Below are 25,909 nucleotides of genomic sequence, written 5' to 3' on the forward strand. Positions count from 1 at the left end.
AACTCAAAACAGATGATCTGCAGGAAGACAAAAAGAACGGACGTCACAAGTAATCTGAGAACATCCCGGACTTTCTCAGCGAGCGAGAGAGAGAGCGATCCAATCCTCTGGAACCCTTGAGCCAGGCACAGCCATGGTGTCCATAGAGCAGTACATCCAGTACCGGGGCATCCTCCTCCCGCCTCTGGCCCACAGCCTGGAGAGCCTGCAGTACGCCGAGAAGTTCCCCGTGGAGGACTCGGACGTGTTCGCTGTGACTTACCCCAAGTCAGGTACTGTACCAATATATATATATATATATTTATATAGATAGATAGATAGATATATACTTTATTAATCCCCAAGGGGAAATTTGTCGTCACAGTAGCAGCACCAATAAACTAAACACACGAGAATAAAATATAAAATATAAAAAACAGGGATGAAAGATATAGATGTATACAAGTAAAATATAAAATACAAAATGAAGTATATATATGTAGTATATATATATATATGAAGTATATACATGTATATAAAATGAAACATATATGTATATATATATACACACACAAACAAATATAATACAATGACTGTGCAAAGTATACAAAGTAAAAAATAAAATATATACGTATGTATATATATACAACATATATGCATACACAATACAATACTAATGACTGCAGTGTAAAATTAAATTAAATATTAAAATATTAAATATAGACAGAGTGTGCAAAATGCAAAGTGTGTGTATGTGTGTAGTGTAAATAAATGAAATGTGTGAAGTGCAGATCAACATAGTGTAAATATTAAGTTATTATTACAGTTATTGCACTATAAATATATTTATATATTTATATATATATATATATATATTTATATATATATTTATATATATTTATATATATATATTTATATATATATTTATATATATATATATTTTTATATTTATATATATATATACCTTCACTCCTCACCGGGGGTCACCGCTTCTTTCCAGCTGCTCCACCGCTCCCTAAAGATGGAGCGTGTCTGAATAACAGACCAGGAACAAGAAGCATGTTGGAGATTCTCTGTCATGCAGGAGAAAGAGAACACGTGTGTGTGTGTGTGTGTGTGTGTGTGTGTGTGTGTGTACTCACATTTATTACGTTGTAGGGCCCCGAAACAGGGAGCACACCAGCGGTATGGGGCCCACCTACCTCGTGGGGCCCTAAAATCAGGGCCCCACACCGTTTTTGATGTATATGGGCTCAGAAGCCTCCCCTGATACTCCTGTTGCTTTTTAACTAAAGTCCCATAAAGTAACAAAAACTGGAAAAGTGTGTGTAATGTGTGTGTAGAATTTCTACTCACTACCGCCCCTATGTTTGAATGGTGCTGGTGCTGCTACACACACTCCCGTGTGTGTGTAACCTCGCGATTTGCCTGAGATCTCGCCATGTGTCCACGAATCTCGCGAGATGTAAGGCAAAGTCCCATGCAGTGGTTCGAGATCTGGATCTGATTCCCCAAGCCGTGTGGATCTGTCTAACTCATGAACTTCTTCTCCAAGGTAGGTTTACTTTATTAAATATGACTTAGTTCATTATATGTGTTTTTACTCTAAACACACGTGTGTTGCAACAGTAGCAAAAACCGTTTCTCCGTTATTCAGATGGTACTACTTTATATGACAAGATCGCTAGCTGCTCATGCTAGCTATAGTAGCTATCAGTTGAGCTCTCGGGCTGTAACATGTACAGACGAGATCAGACGCTCCCTCGTGTCCCCAAACCTCCACGATACACGTAAGAAAGCTGTATATTGTTAACGTGTTTCCCGTTTATGTCGGCGGTTGTATCTGTGAAACTAGCTCTGTTTATCTAACTCTGCTGTGGTCTCACGGCAATTTACTTCGGGTTGAGCTCAGAAAGAAAGGCGGATATCACGAGAGCTGACCGAACCCTCCGCTGATACATCATACAAAAGCTGTGTTGTTAACGTGTTAATTATTTTAATTTTTAGGTTGTATCTGAAATTAGTTTGCTTGATAACTGGACGCTGTTCCTTCCGGGCGAGCTGACTTTCCGGGTCAGGATCGGTAAGAAGAGCGATAATAACGCTGACCGCCGCCCCAAACCTTCGTGTGTTACATGAAGAAAGCTGTGTGTTGTTAACGTGTTAATCATTTTAATTCGGCGGTTGTACTCTGAAGCTAGTTTGCTTATACACCAGACTTCGGGTTCTGGCTGCATTTGGACTCTCCGCCCAGATCGGCGGCGAAGAATAACGAGCCGACGCTGACAAATGTCCCAAACCTTCGCAGTTAACGAAGTTGTTCACGCATTGTCTACGCAGCCCGCTTTAATTGCCAAGGGCATCTGTGTTTCTCTGTTTGCTCGCACCGCCGCTGTCTCTTGTCTTTACCAGTTCTGCAGATGTCAAGATCACGCGGAACGTGCCGTGCGTCGCGATGTTTCACATGACATGAATAGTTGTGCTAGTGTAACTATATATTACTAATTCAAATCGTGAATACACTAAGAGGCTGGGTCATCCTCATGCAGTTATGAAGGTTTACTGTGTCTGTTTGTTTGAGTTGAAAGTCATTGAATACAGTGTGCTGCTGATCAATGGCTGAGTATCATTAAAATAATCTGTTGGTCTGGTGTCTGACAGCATTTTAGCCTTTGTCGGTTCTGCTGTACACTCATAATGTAAAATAGACTTGTAATGGAACAATATATCACACAGTCATTTTAGCATATATTCAGTGATTCACCGTGCCGCTCTTCTTTTGATCCTGCAGTGAGTGTGACCCGTCTGAGTTGTCTTACGTCGGGTGGCAGACTTTTAGTGTTACTTGCTCTGGTTACTTGTTTAATGTCAGGACATTATACGAAATAGACCTTATTTGCTTATTATGCTTAGAATTAAGGTGACTAAAGCTAGTTCAGAGGTTTTTAAAGTATTTTATGTGCAATTGGGTGCCCTTTGTATATGTTCTTGTTAGACTTTAGAACAGGCCATGCGTGCCACTGCTGTGTTATTTGCCATTTAATAAACGTTTAATAGACAGTTCGCTTAAAGTCACTTGGTAAACAACAAGTATCCCAACAAATTTCATTAATATACTTAAATGCAGTCTTTCAATCTGATTCCAGGTGACACACAATCAGGCTCTGCTGTGCAGTGGACACGGAGACTTTCCTGACCAATGATGGATGTGACCCAAATGACAAATAGAGCTGTACAGTCAGTAAGGAGTATTGTGTAAAGACTGTTGTCTCTATATATAAGACTTGTACACGATGGCCTAGGGATGTGTTCTCATTGTTCATTGCTTAGCATGTCAGTCAGCTTACTCACTATGGGAGTTATTCGATGGAGATTCAGGGAGGATGAGTCTTAATCTAAAACGCATATATCTAGTGTGCAGCCAGACAGATATTTGAATTCATACACACTCTCACATATGTTTGTAACTCCTATAACCCATAGGCAAGCCTTCAGTAATATCAACAAAACAAATATTGTACATGGTATCTTCAAGTCATCTCATTCTCACTCATAAGTGACTCACATCATTTGTACAGATGAAGTATCTAATATCTGGTTATATATATATATATATGATATAATATATATGAGGAAGTCCACGGGTCCAGACGGCAACAGCTCTCAAGTCCTGTGCAAGTGTAACTAATGCGGGAGGGTGGAGCACGTCAACTTGAGCTTGAGGTTGGGGAAGTACCTGCTGTGAGCACCCCCAGGTGGTACCAGTAACACACCTCATGCCCAAGTGACCTCAACAGCTTCAGGCCGCAGTGGCAACATCACACCTGATGGAGATGGTCGATGTTGGCTTCTGCCCCTCGAGAGCTCATGGTGAGCTCACTTCTCAGTTCGCCTACCAACCTGGTATCGGGGTGGGATGACGCCTGTCATCTCGCCATCTCCTGCTGCAGCGATGTCAGCTCACCTGGAAGACACTGCTGGAAACACTGTGAGAGTCATGTCTCTCAGCCACCATCCAGCCTTTTGCTTCTGAGGACCGCGCTGCTGAGCAGGGGGAGACCACCACTCCACACATGGATGATCCTGACCACCTCACCAACCGTCCATACAGTATGTGAGGATAGGGGGGATGGAAATAGACCGGCGAACCTTGCTCTCCTGGCTCCATAAGGAACCGTTCTGCTCCATTCCATTCACCATTCCTCTTTCGACTTCAATTACACCACCACGTCACCTGCAAAGTCTCCTGATGAGCCTCATCATGGCCCTGGCTCCGCCGGGCGCGAGGGAGTACAGAGAGAACTGAACCAGGAACAAGATGGTGGTAGCGGGAACTGGGGAACATCGCCAACCCAACGCCAAGGGAGCTGGTGGTGGATCACTGCAGGAATGCCTCCTCCGGTACAGTGGAGCATCCAGGGACTGGACATTGAGATTGTAAGGGATATAAGCACCCGGGTGTTCACCCGAATAACAAACTGACTGTATTGAACTACACACACACCTATAGGGACCACAGAGCAGACCTTTCTGTTGAGGGTACTGAGGTCCTGAAGACCCTTCTTGGACTCTACAGGGAGGCATCAGCCATCTGATGGAGGAACCTGAGCAGCAGTGCACAGCATGAAGCGATGTGAAAGAGAGGCTGCTGAAGCTAAAGAAGGCCAGCAAGCTGGTAGGGTCCTGTGGGATGGTGTGGAGGTGGTGTGGGGGCGGTGGGATGGCAAAGCTCTCGCCTCTGATGAACCTCCCACCCCATGAAGGGACACTGCAGCTCACTGGCCCTTCACACCTGGCCGATTCTCCTCGTCTGAGGAGAGGAACCATGCAAGTCCTTCCTGCCCCTGTTGCTGTCAGGTTGCACAACAACTGCGCAGAGACTGCACTAGCACCAGGATTTCTTTTCACTTTCTTTACTTTGTTTTCCCTGTATATTTAGTATTAGTATTTAGTTTTAGTATTTATTTTTTGTGTTTTATAATTATTAACCACTGCTGTGAATGTGCACCATTTTTGCACTGATCTTTGAAATTTCCCACTGGGATATCACATGGTATATATCATATTATATCATATCATTCATGTTGCAGCTTTTAGAGAGACATTTAATTTCACATACTGCCGTTTTATAGTGGATTGAAAGCTTCTAAGCCAAAAAGTTGTATGGGGTCAATAAAGTGGTATAGCCAGTGTTTTCTAAGGGCCAGTAAGGTTTTACTCAATTGTATTTCAGTTTTATACATTGACCCAAAGCTGAAAGAATATACACTAGCCTCTGGTAGTTCATCTTATGTATCCTGGTATTTTAGCCAAACTAACAGTGACTTTTAAAATACTCGACAAAACATCGGCAGGATCTAACCCTCAAGTTAAAACAGGTAAATGTATTTAAATGAGCTGTTGTATTTACAAAGAGGTATGTTAAAAGATGTTCACCACACATCGTCATATGTTATAAAAGATGTTGGTTAAAATACAGTCTATAGTCCATCCTTGGGGCCCCTGATTTCTATCTACTTTACTGTACTTTATTAACTCACACACACACACTAGTGTATCCTTATGGGGGCCTGTCATCTCATTCTCGCTTCTATTTAGCTGTCATCTCATTCTAAATTAAATTTATATATAAACCTCTGACATATATATATAGTTCTACCAGTTTTTGTTTTAGTATGAATAGGTATTTTGAATATGAATATAGTAGCCCTTATAGACTATATGAATACTTGTTTAAGTTATATGCCATTCACAAGACTTTCATATAAAATAATTTTCAAATAAAGCTGACTGCTCAACAAACATATCTCAACAAACATCATAAATATAATTTCTTTTTTCAATCTAAATTCCATCTAGGTGGCCACAATCAGGCCCCGCTGTGGCAGGACGAGACGCCTTTAGACCGACTCACCTCTGATGGATGACCAAATAATAGAGCCACAGTCAGTATGGGAGCATTGTAAACACCATTGTCTATATATATACACCTGTACACGATGTAGCTCTATCAAGATAGGGACAGGTTCATTGCTTGTATGCAGCATGTCAGTCAGCTAACTTCGATGGTTATCAGATGGACTCAGATCTAGATGAGTCTTCAGCTAAAATGCATATATATATCTAGTGTTGTGTTTGTGAGAGATATTTAATTTTCACATACACGCACGCTAGGAACCTAAGCTGCCTTTACATGATTGAAAGCCCAATGATACCATCAAAGGTAAGGGGGTTTCAGGTCCCTAAGGGCCAGTGTTTGCATTTTACCACTATACATTGACTTGTTTTTTAAAGAATACACTTAGTTCGAACTAGTCTATCCTTATGCAGTTCTGGTATTTTAGTCAAACTATAAGTGACTTATATCATTTCAATGTGTAAACATTTTGATCAACTCAGTCGTTAAATAGGTGTAAATGTATACTTAAATATTGTATTTGTCAAAGAGTATATTTGAACATGCCCATTGTAGGAGCTAATGTGTTTAAAAAAGACAACAACTCTCACACACACAGTTCAGTCCATCCTTTTATAGTCTGCCCTGATTTCTATCTCACTTTAAAGTGATTTCATATTTGACCTCACACATCTTTCTACTCCTTTCTAGTGTATCCTTATAGTCTCTTGTCATTTTAAGACTTTTATGACTTTCATCATTTGTAAATATTTTTCTCATTGACGCTTATATATTATATATATATATAGTTCTACTTTTTGTAGCTGTTTTAGGTTTGACATGGCTTTAATATGAACCAGCAGTCTCTCATATGGGGTTCTTTAGAGACTTAGAATGAGCCATGTACACTGCTTTCTTAAGTTATTTGGCTACTTAATTTATTTTCAATTAAAGTCACTTTTGTAACTTAGGTAATCCCAATAAACATCATAACCATAATTCTTTTTCAATCTGAATTCAACTGAACACACAGGTGACACAATCAGGCTCCTGCTGTGGCACAATCACGGAGACTTAGGACTGACCATTACATGACCTGACCAAACAGAGCTTACATAAGGATGGGGCGAGTACACTGTGTTGTCTCTATATATGTTGACCTTGCACAATGATGTAGCCCCATCAAGGGTTGGATGTGTTTCATTGCTTTGATGCAGCATGAAACAGTCAGCTAACTCATGAGTATTTCATGAACTTCAGTGAGGGTTTCATTTTAATCTTTAGACCAGACATCTCTGATCTTTGTTAGAGTATCAGTTAACCTCACATAGTTTGTTTTTGTTTCTTTGGTCCATCCTTATAGTCCCAGATTTATCCACATAAACTGATTTCATGGTTAACTCCCCACATATCTAGGATCATTCTCTTTGTTTATCCTTATAGGGCCCCTCTCGTCTATCACACACTTGAGTTGTTTACATCATTTGCACAACACATTTCATCTAACCAGGTTATTACATGCATATTATATTGTTATACTCCAGCTGTTATGTCAGCATATCTTGAATATGGACCAGTATAGTCATTACTGTTATTGTTGACCTCTAGAGCCATGCACTCCCTGCTTTTGTATGTTGCCGCTTAAGAAACCGTTTTCTCAAATAAAGTCATTTGGTAACTTGGTGAGTATCTCAACATGCATCATTACTTAAGTAAAAATGTGCAGTCTTTTTTTCAATCTGAACCTAGGTGACCAATGGGGTCTCCTCTGCTGTCGACAGGGAATAACCTTCAGATGACTTCCTGGTCAATGTCTCAATGCAGCTATAGACCAGGTGGGTGGGGAGTACACACTGATGTGACGTCTCTATATATGTACACGTATGTAGCTCTATCAAGATAGGGATATAATGTCTCTCTGCTTTTCTGATGTAGCATGTCGTCAGCTAACTTATGAGTTATTCGATGAACCCCAGATTGAGGGTTTCATTCTAGCTTTTAGACCGATATCTAGTCTTGCAGCCAGAGCTCAGTTAACTCTTACACACACACATTTGTATTGGTCCATCCTTATGCGGGGGTCCTAAACCTTCTATCTCATAAACTGATTTCCATGGTTAACCCAATATTACGCACACACTTTTCTTGCATCTACACTTATAGGCCCTTCACATATCTACACTTTGACATTTCATTACATCATTTGTAATAACATATTTTGTGTTATCTAACTCTCAGGTTACATGCATATATTGTTATACATAAAGTTGTTATATGTTTCTAGCTATATGTTTATATGTAATTTTGCAAAGTTCTATTGCACTCTGCTTTTGTCTATGGCATGCCACCTGTTTTAAGTTATGTGCTTAAGAAACTGTTTCAAACAAAGTCACTGCACCGTTTCAGAGTATCTCCATGGTGCATCAAATCTAGTCATCTAAATGCAGTCTTTTTTCAACTGAATCCCAGGTGGTCAACAATCAGGCTCTGCCGTCGCAGTGGACAACCTTGGTCGACAGCTACAACCTTGGCGTCATGACTCAACAGCCACAGACCAGGTAGGGAGTAAGTACAACACTGTAGTCTCATGTAATAATAATGTAGTTCTATCAAGATAGTAGAGATGTGTTCTCAAATAAATCTGATGCAGCATGTCAGATGATAAACTTGGGAGTTATCTCGATGGACTCAGATTGTTAAAACTATTTTAATCTAAAAACAAGTTAAAACAAGAGTTAATTGAGGTTATATCAAAAATAGTTTGTTAAAGATATAAAGTCACTTCCTTAGTTTGAATGTTCTCCCAAAGATAAGTAAGGACAGACCAGAACAAATATGTGTGTATGTGAAATTAACTAAACGTCTGGCTGCAACTGTCCTCATATATGTAATGTATACTTTTAATGAGTTGTCCTATACTTTCATAAATGTCTTTGAACATGCTCCATTTGTACACCATAACATACAGTTGGAGACATGCTGTCTCACACACATCCTTGCTTTCCCATCCTTGTAAATTGGCATTTTATTTGAACTATAAGTGACTTCTAATATACTTAACATAACACTTACTTACTGAGAACCTCAAGCAATATGAGAAAGATAAATTGCATACTTAATGAGCTTTTGCAGGCCATAAAGAGGTATTTGAACATGCTCCATTTGCAGGCCATTGGAGAATAAACAACCTATTCCTGTTTCCCGCTCTCTATATGACTTAATATGGTTTTATTTGAACGCTATATGACTTAATATACTTTAACAAACAGCTTAGAGATCTAACCCCTCAACAATATACAGGTAATGTATACTATGAGTTGTATTTATTAAAGAGTACGCTTGATATGTTGTATACTTAAGGCCATAATATGCTGTTGAGACAAACAACCTCACACAATATCCTGCTTTTCCTATCCTTTAAGGGTCTTATGTTTTATTTGAACTATATACTTAATATAATTTTAACAATTAACTTTATATCTAACCTGCTATAAGTGAGTATAACACTTAATGGAATCCTCATTTTCAAAGAGGTATTTTGAGGCCATAATATCTTTAGGCCATAACATGCCCACACATAAAACAACCTCACACTTGAACATGTTTTCCCATCCTTGTATTTCTCATGTTTGTGACAAACTATAAGTTCATTAATACAATTTTAACAAAACACTTTAGGGATCTAACCTCAAGTTGAACTTAATATAAATGTATACTTAATGAGTTGTCCCGCTAACATGGTATTTTGAACATGCTCCATTTTAAAAATGAAATATGTTGAGACAAAACAACCTCACACACATCCTGAACTTCCTCCACTTGTGTCTCTTGGCTATTTATTTGAATATAAAGGACTTACACACATCCTTAACAAACCTCTTTAGATCTAACTCGTTAATATAGGTATAACTATTACTTATGAGTTATACTATTTTCAAAGAGGTTTGCGTGCTATGCCCCAAGTGCTGTTGAGAAATATGCTGCTTAGAATGTATTAAGTTTTAAAAAAAAACCGTTTGAAGATGTCTATTTATATTTCTCATGACTGTGGGAGAACCATGTATCTCTGAATTACGTCAGTTTGTGTTCGGAATCTTTAGTTCTAGCAATAGTGTTTCTGCCCACTAAGATAAATACCCCAACCCATAACCTTTGTTTTTTCCCACTGCTGTAAAAAATGTACCACTGCTGTAAAAAGAGAAACCAGCACCACAGAGGCAATAACTGCTGATATTGTACTTAACAGTTCTATCAAAGCCCTAAAACAACACCGTCAGCGCCACTTCAGCCTCAAGCCAAGCCTGAGTGACAGAGAGATCGAGAGCAGTCAAGTATTTCATTAAAAATAAATAACACTTGAAAACAAAATTATTAAAAGGAAGTAGACTAAAAATGCTTGATATTTCTTTGAGGAAACTGACAGTTGTAAGGGCATAAGAAGATTGAACATTATTAACATTACATTATTGAAAAGTTTATAGCACATATTAATGAATTCCGCTGTAACTCATGCAATTCTGCCCATTCATAGTTATAATGTCAATTTTGACTAACAAGAGCAGTCACACAATTGAATGACGGACTTGCTTTATAAAACGCATTCAACCTATAGACGATCACAAAACAATCAGGTGCGTTGCAATTATTCACAGTTAGCACCATGACATCACCATTTTACCACTGTAGGGTGACATATATGTCTCTGTGATCATCTCTGTAAGATGGCTTATGCTTAATAGCACTGAGAAAGAAACTAGCATATAAGTCCAAGTTATCTTCAATTATCTAAAAGTGTTAGATAATGAGACAAACATGTGAACATGCATCACATATATTTACGAAGAGGATGAGGTTGATGTTACAGTGGCACGAGTGTTCCATAGTTGCCTGGCACATAGCTACACATTATTGATTATGCTAGCTGGCTAGCCCGCCAGTTCCGCTAGCCTGTCGCGGTCCAGCAGTCATTACCGGTCCAGAGAGGCATCGGCACCGCCCACCCAGTCTCCCCAAGCTGGCCAAACCCAGGTGACATGCAGATACCCCATCATGCCCAGCAACAAACAGGCTAAACATGCTACCGATAAACACCAGCTGGTCATCAACTGTCTCTGGCCTACACACACGCCAGCACTCTAGAGTGTCACGGCGAGTCCCATCGCTGCCTGGTTCAGAAGTTCATGGCCCATCATCTGGCCAGATTTATTTCGATCATCATCCTGGCGACGGGGGACACACGGTCCCCACGACCACGCACAATGCACTGTTGTCTGCCAACTTGATACGAGTATCTTCATATCCACCTGGATTGGTCTACTGGACAAACCGAGGTGCCAGTGCCTCTGCTCAGGCCATACACAGGGACAAGCTGGTGAGTCGTAGCTATGTAAACACACCATGGAAAACTTCGCTACCGGACGGGCATGACCTCCAGCAATTCTGGACATTACTGTTTTTATAATATTGTCTTCAGGTCTGGATCACTTTTCATATATGAAAAGATAACTGAGACCCTGTTGGGCTTTGAGGCACTGCTTTAGAAATGCTTCTTTGCATGCTGCAAACCCTCACTTCGGATCAGACTACAGAACATACTTAACTAATACTTTACTATATTAAGTAGTAACTCAAACTAATTAATTTTGAATTGCTGCTTTTTTTTAAATCATTTACTCTCTCGGTTCTTTACACTTTTTAATTACAAATGAAACCATCATTTATTTAGAATGCATGCCTCAATCTTATTAAACAAAGAATGAAACATTTATAACTGCTTATGAATTAAACACTAATGAACCAGCTAATGAGGATTCATGTTTGAATAAATGCTTATAAATGATTAAAATGTGATTGTCGTGCTTTAATGCTAAATAGTGTACTGCAAAGTGCCCCAAGTTAAAATCTTTCGATTTACATGTTGGTTTGGTTAACGTGTATACATGTTCATGCTTTTCTGTCCTAACTAAGTTTTCAAATATGTTTGTTAAAAATTCACGATCGTTGCTCATGTGGTGTTGGTTGTTACCCGCTCAATCGGATTGGGAGAAGGTTTCATGGCTTGTAAAGTGTTGAGCATAAGGCACCATGAATACAATGTGTTAATGTGTTCATCTACAGTCACTCTTTATTAGTCCTGTTCCTGTGTTGTAAGCAAGTTTTAACAATGGATAATTATGGTTGCTTCATGGATAGTACATGTGTCTTGTTAAGACATCTAAATGAGAAATGCTAATAAAGCAAGGCCAGCAAAGATATAAAACCTTGACATGTAAATGTGTGTGTGAGAATGGGCCCCACAAGTTGTGCATGCTAGAAACGGACCCCACGAAGTAACCAAAAAACTAGCGCAAAGAAAATAGTTTGGAAATTTGATAAATGGAATAGATATTAATTTAATAGATTTTTTTGTTATGCTGCCTGATTTTTTACAGAGTTGTAGAACCACTAGAAAGGGTGGGCCCCACAATTGGGTAAAACAAGTTCGGGCCCCACAAAGGAGGTACGCAAGGATGTGTGTGTGTGTGTGTGTGTGTGTGCGTGCGTGCGTGTGTTGCACACCGTTGGTGCTGTGGAGTTGAGCTGTGTGTAGAGGCCTGTTCCCACACTGTGGTGCACATGGAGGGGCCATGTGCACCAGTCAAAAGGGTACAGACACACACACTTTAGTCTGAATGCATTTTCTTATTCTTTTAAAAGAGTCTTTGTTCTTTCTTTTTGTCGATCACTTCTTTCTCACACGCCGATGGAGGTGGAGACGACAGCAGCTTTAAATCTGCTTTTCCAAAAGCAGCTGGAGCAGAAACCCCAAACTCAGAGATCAGATTCACTTTCCTCTGAGAGGGAACAAAAGCGCTGTGCCGCCTTCAGGGTCGCGTTGGGAAAGTCGGGTGTATAATAATATCTTTTAAATATAATGTATTAATATTAAGCAGTCACTTGATTTTCGCTGAGGTTTAACTATATTAAATAAAACGGAGGCTTCACTGATGGTCTCCACACATTTGGCGGATGCAGCAGAACTTTTAACGTGTGTGTTCTCCGGGGAACGCGTTGCACTTGAAGTAATCGCACATAAAAATACACGAGGCTCAGCAGAATGGACAAAACAATAATAATGAAGACACAACGGGAAGAGTTTGGAGGTTGAAGTTTGGTTTATCGTGAAGTTTCCGAATGTTTTGAGTCTTGACGCGTCGGTCGCCATCTTTCCCACGCCCCCTGAACGCAGCAGCAGAGCCCTCTGCTCTCCGGCTCTTTTCTTCTTCTTTCTCTCTCACGTTAATTCGTGTTGTTGTAGCAGCACGATGTCCTCTGAAGACTTGTACCTGCGGCATCACGGCCTCTTGCTGCCCAGAGAGACGCACTGCGCGCAGAGCCTGAGGTTCGCGCAGGAGTTCAAGTTCAGAGACGATGACGTCACGGTGGCAGTTTACCCAAAGTCAGGTCAGTGGTTCTGTGCTACTCTATATATTATGTATATATACACATATCTATATATATATTATAATGTATAATTTATATATATATATAATAATATATAATGTATATATACACATATCTCTATATATATTATAATATATAATTTATATATATACATATATATTATAATATATAATTTATGTATATATATATATTATATATATAATAATTATAATATATATAATTATAATATATATTTTATTTATATATATATAGACATATATATATATTAATATAATATATACATCTAATATATATATATATTATAATATATATATTATAGATATATTATATATGTATATATATATATTAATATAATATATACATCTAATATATATATATATATATATAATATATACATATATATTATATATATATATATGTATATATGTATATATGCTCACTGCCGACTCCAGAGAGAAACAAACCGGCATCAAGTGTGACATGTCTGCGCAACGTCCCTGATCTCCCTGCCGACTCCAGAGGTGTGGTGCTTCTACCTGTACCTGGACTGGAATGTGTGAAAGGTTACAGACTGTACACGCCCCTTCTTGTATATTTCCCCTTCGATGAGCCAAAGGACTCCAGAGTTCCTGGAAAGTAGGCCAACTTGAATAGATCGCTGAGCCTCCACTAGAGACTGTTCTGTCTCGATGACATGGAGATTGTCTGCAGCCTGATTCAATCTACTGGTTATTCTCAACTAATCAGTAAACTAAATATTAAATGTTCTATCGTATGAGAGAAACGAGACTGAAAGTGTCTATAAGGAAGTTCCTGTGGACAAAGAAAAACATGTTTCCATACGACTGAAGGAATGTGAGCCGTGACTCACGAGGAGACTGACGATGGAAGATCACAGAGCGGCTCCTCAAGCCTCGTCTGAAGCCTTTGAGAAGCTTCCCTGAGCGTGAGCCCACAGGCCCTCACACGAGAGAGGAGGACCAGGGGAGGGCAACGCTGCTCACCAGTGACGAAGAGGAGGGGCGGCGTGATGAAGACTTTAGTTACACAACAACCAAACCAGAACCAATGGGTGAGGAGAGATGCCCACCGCGGTGCAGAGCTTCCCCTCCTCCTCCAGGACCGTCTCTGTGGCTGTTGTCATCCTTCCATGAGGTTCTAGTGAGATTCATTTGCTTTAGTTCTCGTTCATCCTGAAGGTGGATGACCACGGCGTGGCGCCCGGTGGGTCACGGCAGTGCGTGGCGCCCGGTGGGTCACGGCAGTGCGTGGCGCCCGGTGGGTCACGGCAGTGGAGGAACTGTGTGTCACTGGCACCCAGCTTGGTTTGTTTTCCACTAAAATGATCGAGACGACGGCCACGATGCTGCTCCAGTTCATCAATTAGGAAGTTTGATTTGTTTGGCCAATATAAGGAAAATTGTGCAGCCAAAATATATATATATATTATTCATTAGGTTAATCCTAATGTGTGTGATCCAATTGCTTTACATTATATTCTACTTTCCCAGGATGTTGTTCTACATGTCGTCACAGTTTGAGTGTTCTCGTTTGAAGGAGTCTTGGAGTTTAGAGGACGTCCATCGTGTCTGTGGAAGACAGGCGTGTGTTGTCTGCAGGTCAATGCATGGAATTCACCCTCATTAGAAATTACACACACATCCCAGTCTGGAATGATTCATTAAAGTAACGGTGGGAACGCTGAAGGATTCCTGCTGAGACTTTAAGAGACGACATTCCCGTCCTCAGGGTTTCGCTGACACACTGACGGTGACTGAAGGCCGTCGTCACGACGACGCCGCCTGATTTAAGCCGCGTGGTTCCATCTCGCCATCATGTCGTTCGTGACATGCTTTACAACTCGAGGTGGTGTAACGGTGGTGTAACGGTGGTGTAACTGTGGTGTAACGGTGGTGTAACGGTGGTGTAACAATGGTGTAACGGTGGTGTAACAATGGTGTAACGGTGGTGTAACGGTGGTGTAACGGTGGTGTAACGGTGGTGTAACGGTGGTGTAATGGTGGTGTAACGGTGGTGTAACAGTGGTGTAACGGTGGTGTAACGGTGGTGTAACGGTGGTGTAACGGTGGTGTAACGGTGGTGTAATGGTGGTGTAACAGTGGTGTAACGGTGGTGTAACAGTGGTGTAACGGTGGTGTAATGGTGGTGTAACAGTGGTGTAACGGTGGTGTAATGGTGGTGTAACAGTGGTGTAACGGTGGTGTAACGGTGGTGTAACAGTGGTATTTTTATTTTGAATATCTCGAAAACCGCCAAAGAAAATAACTTTCCAAACCTCCCATCTTTCTCCTCGGGCTCAGCAGCTCCTCCGATGTCGTTATGTTCAACGAGTAAATATCCACGAGTTAAATAAGTAAATATCCACGAGTTAAATATAAAGATCCACGAGTTAAATAAGTAAATATCCACGAGTTAAATAAGCAAATATCCACGAGTTAAATAAGTAAATATCCACAAGCAAATATCCACGAGTTAAATAAGTAAATATCCACGAGTTAAATAAGTAAATATCCACGAGTTAAATAAGTAAATATCCACAAGCAAATATCCACGAATTAAATAAGTAAATATCCACGAGTTAAATAAGTAAATATCCACGAGTTAAATAAGTAAATATCCACGAGTTAAATAAGCAAATATCCACGAGTTAAATAAGTAAATATCCACGAGTTAAATAAGCAAATATCCACGAGTTAAATAAGCAAATATCCACGAGTTAAATAAGTAAATATCCAGAGTTAAATAAGTAAATATCCACGAGTTAAATAAGTAAATATCCAGAGTTAAATAAGTAAATATCCAGAGTGAAATAAGTAAATATCCAGAGTTAAATAAGTAAATATCCAGAGTCTGCTTATGAATCAACGTCAGAGTCAAGACTCTCCGTCTCGTGTCTAGTGAGCGATGCCAACGGGAGCTTCTCATTGGACGTCCTTTTTAACTGGTGCCAAAAGTAAACAAACAGCGGGACTCGAGTGGGAGGAGTCCCGATGGAGTCCTGTTGCGTCATCCAGCCAGTCGGCGTGTTCTCCTGCTGAACCCTTTCATCTCACTTCTTCAGGCACCACCTGGATGCAGGAGATCCTCCCGCTGGTGCTGAACGGGGCCGACCTCACGCCCATCCAGACCGTCCCCAACTGGGACCGCGTGCCCTGGCTGGAGGAGAAGAGGTTGGCGCTGGTTGTGGATCAGTTGAAGTCTCCGCGGGGGATGGTCACACACCTCCCTTACCACCTCATGCCGCCCTCCTTCCACGCCTCCAAAGCCAAGGTGAAGGAGGGCGGCGCCGGGTCGCCAGCGCCGCCTCGCCGCCGCCCCTTTCCTCACACTCTCAGACGAATGGCGCCGGTAACGTTGCTCCATCGTTGTTCCATCGGTCCCCGCCTAGGTGATCTACGTCATGAGGGACCCGAAGGACGTGGCGGTGTCTTCGTACCACTTCCACAAGATGGCCCAGTTCCTCGAGACGCCGGCAACCCTCGATGAATTCATTGGGAGGTTCCTCCAGGGCAAAGGTCAGAGGTCACAGGGAGAGATGTGGATGTTCAGCATTCCGGTGCTCTGCAGATTTGAGGCTGTTCTATTGGTCGTGTGTCTGCAGTGATGTTCGGGAAGTGGACCGACCACGTGAAGAGCTGGAGGGGCTCGGGGCTGGGAGGCAGAATCCTCTTCATCACGTATGAAGAAATGGTTCAGGTAACAGAGGACAGCCGCTGCCATGACGACCAGAGGGACCACTTCAAACACCGGGGCCGTTTGATCAAGACACTTTGTTTGTGTCCCGTGTTCAATATCCTGTTTCTAATTGTTTTTATTGTCTGAGTCAAACTTCTGCGTCAGAACAACGATCCCAAAAGTCAAGAGATTAAAGACTCTGAAAGACATTTACTCTGAAAAATACCAAACTTAATAGAATCAATATATGATTGTATAACATATATATTTTAATGAAAACAAAAAGTAGCATATAAGTTATTGTAACGGGTCTTTTACAATCCCCCCCCCCCCCAAGACACCAAGGAACGAGCATGTGTCGCATCATTCAGTGTCTGCTCTGCCGCTTCCTCCACCTCCATCTCCACCTCCATCTCCATCTCCCTCCATCTCCCTCCATCTCCACCTCCATCTCCATCTCCATCTCCCTCCATCTCCATCTCCCTCCATCTCCCTCCATCTCCATCTCGATCCATCTTCCTTCATCTCCCTCCACCTCCCTCCATCTCCCTCCACCTCCATCTCCCTCCATCTCCATCTCGATCCATCTTCCTCCATCTCCCTCCACCTCCATCTCCCTCCATCTCCATCTCCATCTCCCTCCATCTCCATCTCCATCTCCCTCCACCTCCATCTCCATCTCCCTCCATCTCCCTCCACCTCCCTCCATCTCCATCCTCCATCTCCCTCCATCTCCATCTCCATCTCCCTCCACCTCCATCTCCATCTCCCTCCATCTCCCTCCATCTCCATCTCCATTTTTAATAAGTATCGTTGAGTCGGACCGACTGGGACCAAACGACTTAAATGTCTCCTGTGAAGACGTGAAGCCTCATCAATGAAAAGCTTCTTAGATACGACCAGCGACACGTTATCATCTTCATCATCGAGGGCTTCGCCCCTCGCGGTAGAGCTCTGTGAAGACGAGGGTGAACACCTGCTGCTCTTCATCAATGTGCCGCTCTTTTAGGACCTCGCCGCCGCCGTCGGGCGCCTCTCAGCTTTCCTGGGCCGTGACCTGAGCGAAGAGGCCACTCAGAGGATCGTGGAGCACTGCTCCTTCAATGCCATGAAGAACAACTGCATGTCCAACTTCAGCCTGGTGCCCAAGGTCTACATGGACCCCGACACGTCTCCTTTCCTCAGGAAAGGTGAGGAGGCTCGGCTGGGAGGAAGGAGGGAGACGTCCTGTGAGGTGATGTCGGTGGAGTCTGAGTCTCGTGCCATTGTGTGTGTTCTGTGAAGGTATCGTGGGAGACTGGAAGAACCACTTCAGCCCAGAGCAGCTGGCCACCTTCTCATCGGTCATTCGCAAAGAGATGGAGGGCGAGAGCTTGGAGTGACCCCCGGCTGGAGCAGAACCGGCGCCGACTGCCCCGAGACGCTTCGCTGCATTGTGTTGAATGACTTGTGACTAACGTGGTTAGAGCGAGAGGATCTCGACTGACTCCACCGCTGCTGCAGAGCCGCAAACAATGAACACAGAACAATGGTTTCACCTCCTCGTGAAGAACCGCTGAGGTGGGATTCCTCACGCCGAGTCGCTGGGGAATCCGGTTTCCTGAGGCTGAGCCCTTTGTTCTGCTGTCTCATCGAGGCGAGCTCCTTCTGAAAGGTCTGAGCGGCTGAAGCCTGGTCCCTGGTCCCTGGACCCTGGACCCTGGTCCCTGGTCTCTGGACTCTGGTCCCTGGACCCTGGTCCCTGGTCTCTGGTCCCTGGTCTCTGGACCCTGGTCCCTGCTCCCTGGTCTCTGGTCCCTGGTCTCTGGTCCCTGGTCTCTGGTCCCTGGTCTCTGGTCCCTGGTCCCTGGTCCCTGGTCCCTGGTCTCTGGTCCCTGGTCCCTGTTCCCTGGTCTCTGGTCCCTGGTCTCTGGTCTCTGGTCCCTGGTCTCTGGTCCCTGGTCCCTGGTCCTGGTCCCTGGTCCTGGTCCTGGTCTCCCTGGTCCTGGTCCCTGGTCCCTGGTCCCTGGTCCTGGTCCCTGCTCCCTGGTCCCTGGTCCCTGGTCTCTGGACCCTGGTCCCTGTTCCCTGGTCTCTGGTCCCTGGTCTCTGGTCTCTGGTCCCTGGTCTCTGGTCCCTGGTCTCTGGTCTCTGGTCCCTGGTCCCTGGTCCCTGGTCTCTGGTCCCTGGTCTCTGGTCCCTGGTCTCTGGTCCCTGGTCTCTGGTCCCTGGACCCTGGTCCCTGGACCCTGGTCCCTGGTCCCTGGTCTCTGGTCCCTGGTCCCTGGTCTCTGGTCCCTGGTCCCTGGTCTCTGGTCTCTGGTCCCTGGTCTCTCGACCCTGGTCTCTGGTCTCTGGTCCCTGGTCCCTGGTCCCTGGTCTCTGGTCCCTGGTCTCTGGTCCCTGGTCTCTGGTCCCTGGTCTCTGGTCTCTGGTCCCTGGTCCCTGGTCCCTGGTCTCTGGTCCCTGGACCCTGGTCTCTGGTCCCTGGTCTCTGGACCCTGGTCTCTGGTCCCTGGTCTCTGGTCTCTGGTCCCTGGTCTCTGGTCCCTGGTCCCTGGTCCCTGCTTTCTGGTCCCTGGTCTCTCTAAAGCCCTTTTTAACATGTGGTGACCCTGTGTGCTGCTGCCTGATTAGTGTGTGTGTATTAAATGTGCTTCACCCCTTCCTTTGTGCTTCATGACTCACAATACACCTGTGGCAGCTGTGGGGGTGGGGGTCCTAATTGGCCCCAGCTGCTGGCTGAATACCAATCAGCCAGCAGCTGATTGGTAATCAGCAACACCACTTTAAGATTCTATGTGGTCCTGTCGGCATCATGGCCACATGTTGAACTGTTAGCGTTGTGTGATTTCCACATTAAAATCAATAACTTTGTCTTTTTGTCTTCTCTTACTCTCAGATTTACAAAAGTTTATTTATTTATTTTTATTTTAGAGCTGTAAAAGTATCACCTGAGCACCGCTCTGTGTCTTTGCTACAATACAACTTAAATTACGGGACAGGTCCAATATTTGAGGAGACCATGTGACACACCTGCTTTATTCAGGGAGCAACTTAGATGATCCATCCATCCACTCTCATCCGTCGGGTCGCGGGGGCAGCTGACCCAGCAGCTGACCCAGACTTCCCTCTCACCCACATGTTCCAGCTCGTTCTGAGGGACCCCGAGGCCTTCAGGCCGGCCGGGAGATAGAATCCCTCCAGCGGGTCCTGGGTCTTCCCCGGGGTCTCCTCCCATTGGACGAGCTGCAAAACCTCTAAACTAAACACATCTGACTCCACCAGCAGGAGGCAGCCTCACATCATCACCTGTCCTGCTCACTCAGGAGGAAACACAAATGCATTGACTGGTGAACACATCAGGACAAAGGCACCAAGACACAAAGACACAAAGACACAGACCTGGTCTGACTGATCCAGAGACTCAGATCATGACAGGAACACTTTGTAGCCTGTGAGTCTGTTTAGTGTCACGCTGTGTTTATCGATTCATTTACATTTTAAACTGACAACAAAACAAGGTACCTTTTACTTTGAGGGTAAAAATGCTACAATCAATATTACTAGGATCAGCTAAACAGTCATGGGGGGGGGGGGGGATCACTACGAGACAAGACACTGTCGCACATCTGCTCCCTGTAACCTGCATTCAGTCCACTTGAAGCCAGGCGTGTCTAGATCTGGGTTTTTGGCAATAGCTAAATATAATAAATGAATATTATTTTGAAAAGTGTTCAAATGTTTCACTCCGTTTGACCTGATTGATTTCCTAACTTCTAATTCCGACTGACTTAAAGCGAGTTTGTCTTCTTTTATCTTCGGCTTCATCTAGTTATTAAAGTTACAGCTAGCCCGGGTCCAGTAAAGTTATTCATAAAACCTTTACTCAACACAATTCTCTTTAAGATATATGAATTTATAAACACAGCCACTCCCACTTGTGTAACGAGTCTTCATAAAACCTTTGACGAGCAAAGAACATTAGAACTAATCATATAAATCAGTAGATTATCACATGTATAAGTCTAATAATCAATCACCATCAGGAGATGTACGGCCAGAGAGAGGAAGTGTAATAACTACAGGGACATTTCTATCTGTCAGCTGGAGGGGACGACGACACGATGAGAACGCACACGTCACAGAATGATGAAGAAAGTTGTGTCTTGTTCTCTTAATTCATTGTTTTGACTAAAACCACAAAGCCCATCATCATCGTCATCGTCATTGTGAGATGGGGGTACATTAACAGTATTTATGTGTGTGTGTGTGTATGAGGAGATGCAGGTATGTGCATATATATGTTAATATGTGAGCAGGTTTTTGCATGTCGACCTGTATTTATATATATATATTCTTTTTTATTTATTTGTATTTTTATTTTGTATGTTTTTTGTCTGAGTACCTTTGTAGACATACAGTGTGTACATCTTTTCTTTGCATGTGCATATCTGTAAAACCAATACAATATTTGATTTTTAAAAAAGAGTTGTTGTTGTTTTCCTTCCTTTTATCTTCAGATGTTCTCAACCTTTAAATCACATCGATCTGGAGGTTGATTTGGTGAATGCTGTAGAGCCGCTGTGTGTGTGTGTGTGTGTGTGTGTGTGTGTGTGTGTCTCCTCCCGTCTACACATCCCTCCTCCTCCGAGTCCTGACACCACGTCAACTACATGGTGGCCTTTTGTGCCCGGGGTCGTGTGTGTGCGTGTGTGTGTGTGTGTGTGTGTGTGTGTGTGTGTGTGTGTGTGTGTGTGTGTGTGTGTGTGTGTGTGTGTGTGTGTGTGTGTGTGTCTGTGTGTGTGTGTGTGTGTGTGTGTGTGTCTGCTGAGGCAGACGATGTGGTGCCTGCCCCGGGACACCCACCTCGCCGCCGCCCGGCTCCCCCTGGTCCTGCCCTGGGCTGCCCACAGGATGCCCGCCTGCTTTGATGCCTCCCATCGGCCCAGACATGCACACTCACACAAGAACGCCAACAACTGCTCAGAAGATCCGGTAATCTTTCATAAAGTTGAGTCTGCAACATTGTCACGCCGTCTTATTGATGAAGCTTCAGCCAGAGACGGTGTGTGTGCCAGGCGGCTCGGGCCCGGTGGGGGTGACCTGGTACCTCCTCTCAATCGGCCTCTATCCGTCAACCATTGGGATAAAACAATATAAGAAAATCAAGCGATTCGGTATAATTAAGACCCTCAATTCAGTTCATTGAGAAGAAAAACATTAAAAAAGGAAACGAACAAAGGAGGAGGGCAGCGCCAAAAACACGACGTCTGCATTAAGGGGGCCCTAAACCGGCAGAACACGGGTTGTTTATTATTGTTTTATGTTTGTAATCGCTTTATGTTCATTATTGTTTTATGCTTGTTATTGTTTTATTATTAGTATTGTTTATGTTTATTATTGTTGTGTGTTTGTTATTGTTTTATTATTGGTATTGTGTTATGTTTATTATTGTTGTTATGTTAGTAATTGTTTTATGTTTATTATTGTTTTATGTTTGTAATCGTTTTATGTTTGTAATTGTTTGATGTTTATGATTGTTTTATGTTTGTAATTGTTTGATGTTTATGATTGTTTTATGTTTGTTATTGATTTATTATTGTTATTGTTCATGTTTATTATTGTTTTCTGTTTGTTTATGTTGTGTTGTTTTCTGTTTATTTTTTCTTAATTATTCTCACACTTGTTTGCTATTAATGCTCCAGAATATTAACTTTTTTTGCTACAACATGACTGTTGTTTTAATAATAATAATAATAATAATAATAATAATACTTTTCTTTTGCTTTGTCCTGAGTTATATCTATTTGTATTAAATGCCTCAGACGTCTGTGTGACATTTATCTGTCCTTCGTTCTTCTCTGGTGAACGAACGATTTTCACTTTTTTAACTCGTTTTTAACTCACGTCATGACAAGATTCTTTATTCCTTACATTTTATTCAACCTTTATTTTTGCCAGCAATATTTCCCATGGAGATTCAAAATCTTATTTTTTGATCTACCCCATTGAAAGAAGGCAGCGTAGATAGTTTCACAATAAAAGAATAAAACATTGGACTTAAACAGCAACACAACCAACACAATAAGAAATGTAACATGAAGGAACAGCAGATGTTTCCTGTTTATATAATCTCTCATTTATATGAACATTCACAGACTGTCTCCATCTCTCCCGCCACTACCCCCATCACCCTCTCTCCTGTTCACCGTGAAAGAACCAACATACATCAGCCACACGTTACCCCGTCTACAGGGCCAGATACATGGAACAGGTAGGTAGCATTTGCATTATAACTTTAAACACACACACACACACACACACACTCTTCAGTCACGCCCCACCCAGGGTGTCTGCAGTTCCGGGCCGTGTGGCAATCAGCAGTAATGGCAGGAAACTAGTTAGTGTTATCTGCTGCCATGGCGGCCTCCGCTGGCACTGCCAGACCCCGGGCCGGTCACGTAGAGGCTCAGACAGTCGGCTGGGAGGAGGAGGAGGAGGAGGAGGAGGAGTCAAAGAGCCAGAGCCCCCAGACATATGTCCTCAGAGGACGTCAACATCATTCACTATGCTGGCCTTCAGCTTCAATTAAACAAGAGATCAGAGGGAACCAGGTCATATGGTGCTAAGTCACATATATTCATTAGCACGAGGCTCACCTGTAGCAGACACACCGAATAAACAATCAACAAGATACAAACCAGCTAAATTCCGTGACATTGACATGTCATTTCATGTGTTTTGGGGAACAGGATGAGCTCATGTCGCGTCCATGGCTCCTGGCTGCAGACACAACGTCTCCCATTGTTCCAGCCGCCCGTCTCTCTTCCTGCCTGCAGGACACACACATGCCTGTTGGGTGTGAGGGGGGGGGTGTTTGGGTGTGAGGGGGGGCGGTGGGTGGGGTTGACGGGATGACTATATGAGTAGCGCTGCAGAGAGCAAATGTCATGCGATTCGGTTTAATACTTTTTGAGTTATGCGAGTAACACGCATACAAATAAATAAATAAATAAATACACGGCGATCAAAACATAACCTTCCGCATTTTCAATGCGAAGGTAATAAACATATAAACACAGCTCCATTCGGGTAAATACTGTTGTATACGTCAATTAAATTCAATTAATTTAAAACGTTCCCCATTGGATAAGACGTCTATATTATGTTATTTATGACATCTTCTGGTAACCTAACTCATCTAATTCCAGCCGTCCTGAAGCGTCGACGTTCGTTCTGACTTGTTGTCCGTCTGCAACAAAAGAAGCCGATTGGCCTCGGCTCGCGTGAAGAAACTTCTAGACGAGCCGCGCAGCCGGCCTCCCGCCTGTCTTCCTACTATTGTTGTTGCTGATTGTGTTTAGAAGGTCGCGACCTCCGGGCGCGATGACAGAGCGGCGTCTAAGGACGGATTGACGAGTCCCTGAATGTGTGTGAGTGAGGCCTTCAGCATGTCTTGACTATGTTGAGCACTTTTCCTTCACACACAAAGCCAGAGACAAAGAGTTTAAAATTATCTTGAGTTTTTATATAAACATGGACGTCAGAGCCAGGAACCATCGCCATCTCTTAAGAGTCGCTCTGCGTCTCGGGTTAGGGTTAAAGGTTAGAGGTTAGGGGTTAGGGTTAAAGGTTAGAGGTTAAGGGTTAAGGGTTAGGGTTAAAGGTTAGGGGTTAAGGTTAGAGGTTAGGGGTTAGGGTTAAAGGTTAGAGGTTAAGGGTTAGGGTTAAAGGTTAGAGGTTAGGGGTTAGGGTTAAAGGTTAGAGGTTAAGGGTTAGGGTTAAAGGTTAGGGGTTAAGGTTAAAGGTTAGAGGTTAAGGGTTAGGGTTAAAGGTTAGGGGTTCAGGTTAAAGGTTAGAGGTTAAGGGTTAAGGGTTAGGGTTAAAGGTTAAAGGTTAGAGGTTAAGGGTTAGGGTTAAAGGTTAGAGGTTAAGGGTTAGGGTTAAAGGTTAGGGGTTAAGGTTAGAGGTTAAGGGTAGAGGTTAAGGGTTGAGGTTAAGGGTAGAGGTTAAGGTTAGAGGTTAAAGGTTAGAGGTTAGGGGTTAGGGTTAAAGGTTAGGGGTTAGGGTTAAAGGTTAGAGGTTAGGGGTTAAAGGTTAGAGGTTAAGGGTTAGGGTTAAAGGTTAGGGGTTAGGGGTTAAGTGTTAGGGTTAAAGGTTAGAGGTTAGGGGTTAGGGTTAAAGGTTAGAGGTTAGGGGTTAGGGTTAAAGGTTAGGGGTTAAAGGTTAGGGGTTAGGGTTAAAGGTTAGGGGTTAGGGTTAGAGGTTAGGGGTTAGGGGTTAGAGGTTAGGGTTAGAGATTAGGGGTTAGAGGTTAGGGTTAGAGGTTAGGGTTAGGGTTAGAGGTTAGGGTTAGGTTAAAGGTTAGTTAAGGTTAGGGTTAGGGTTAAAGGTTGGTTAGGTTAAGGTTAGGGTTAAGGTTGGGGTTAGAGGTTAGGGTTAGAGATTAGGGGTTAGAGGTTAGGGTTAGAGGTTAGGGGTTAGAGGTTAGGGGTTAGGGATTAGGGAACCCTAACCCACCTCTGATGTTGTTGCAAGGCTCTGGTTGAATCAGAGCGATGGGATGCCGGCAGCTGGAGAGTCGGCTCAGATGTTCTGATGGAAGATCTGATGGCCCTCATGACTGTTGAGGCTGCACAACTCTTGAAGAGCCACATACGATGCACACACACACACACACGATGCACACACACACACACACACACACGATGCACACACACACGATGCACACACACACACACACACACGATGCACACACACACACACACACACGATGCACACACACACACACACACACACGATGCACACACACACACACACACACGATGCACACACACACACACACGATGCACACACACACATGCACACACACACACACACGATGCACACACACACACGGTGCACACACACACG

At 43.1% G+C, this 25,909-nt stretch overlaps 1 protein-coding gene across 2 annotated transcripts; it reads left to right on the forward strand.

The window, feature by feature from the left end:
* Window positions 1–200: 200 nt before the first annotated feature.
* On the forward strand, window positions 201–18,904 carry sult2st3 (sulfotransferase family 2, cytosolic sulfotransferase 3). Of its 2 annotated transcripts, XM_056443958.1 has the most exons (7): window positions 201–272; window positions 13,173–13,318; window positions 16,401–16,609; window positions 16,728–16,854; window positions 16,941–17,035; window positions 18,024–18,204; window positions 18,299–18,904. In XM_056443958.1, the coding sequence occupies exons 2-7, from the start codon at window positions 13,180–13,182 to the stop codon at window positions 18,394–18,396; spliced, it is 849 nt and encodes a 282-aa protein (XP_056299933.1). In that variant the 5' UTR covers window positions 201–272; window positions 13,173–13,179; the 3' UTR covers window positions 18,397–18,904. The 2 variants fall into 2 exon arrangements, with proteins under 2 accessions (XP_056299933.1, XP_056299934.1); XM_056443959.1 differs by lacking the exon at window positions 13,173–13,318 and having other exon boundaries at window positions 215–272; window positions 18,299–18,903.
* Window positions 18,905–25,909: the final 7,005 nt, after the last annotated feature.

Source organism: Pseudoliparis swirei, chromosome 22, assembly GCF_029220125.1.
Source record: "Pseudoliparis swirei isolate HS2019 ecotype Mariana Trench chromosome 22, NWPU_hadal_v1, whole genome shotgun sequence".
Lineage (NCBI taxonomy): Eukaryota > Metazoa > Chordata > Actinopteri > Perciformes > Liparidae > Pseudoliparis > Pseudoliparis swirei.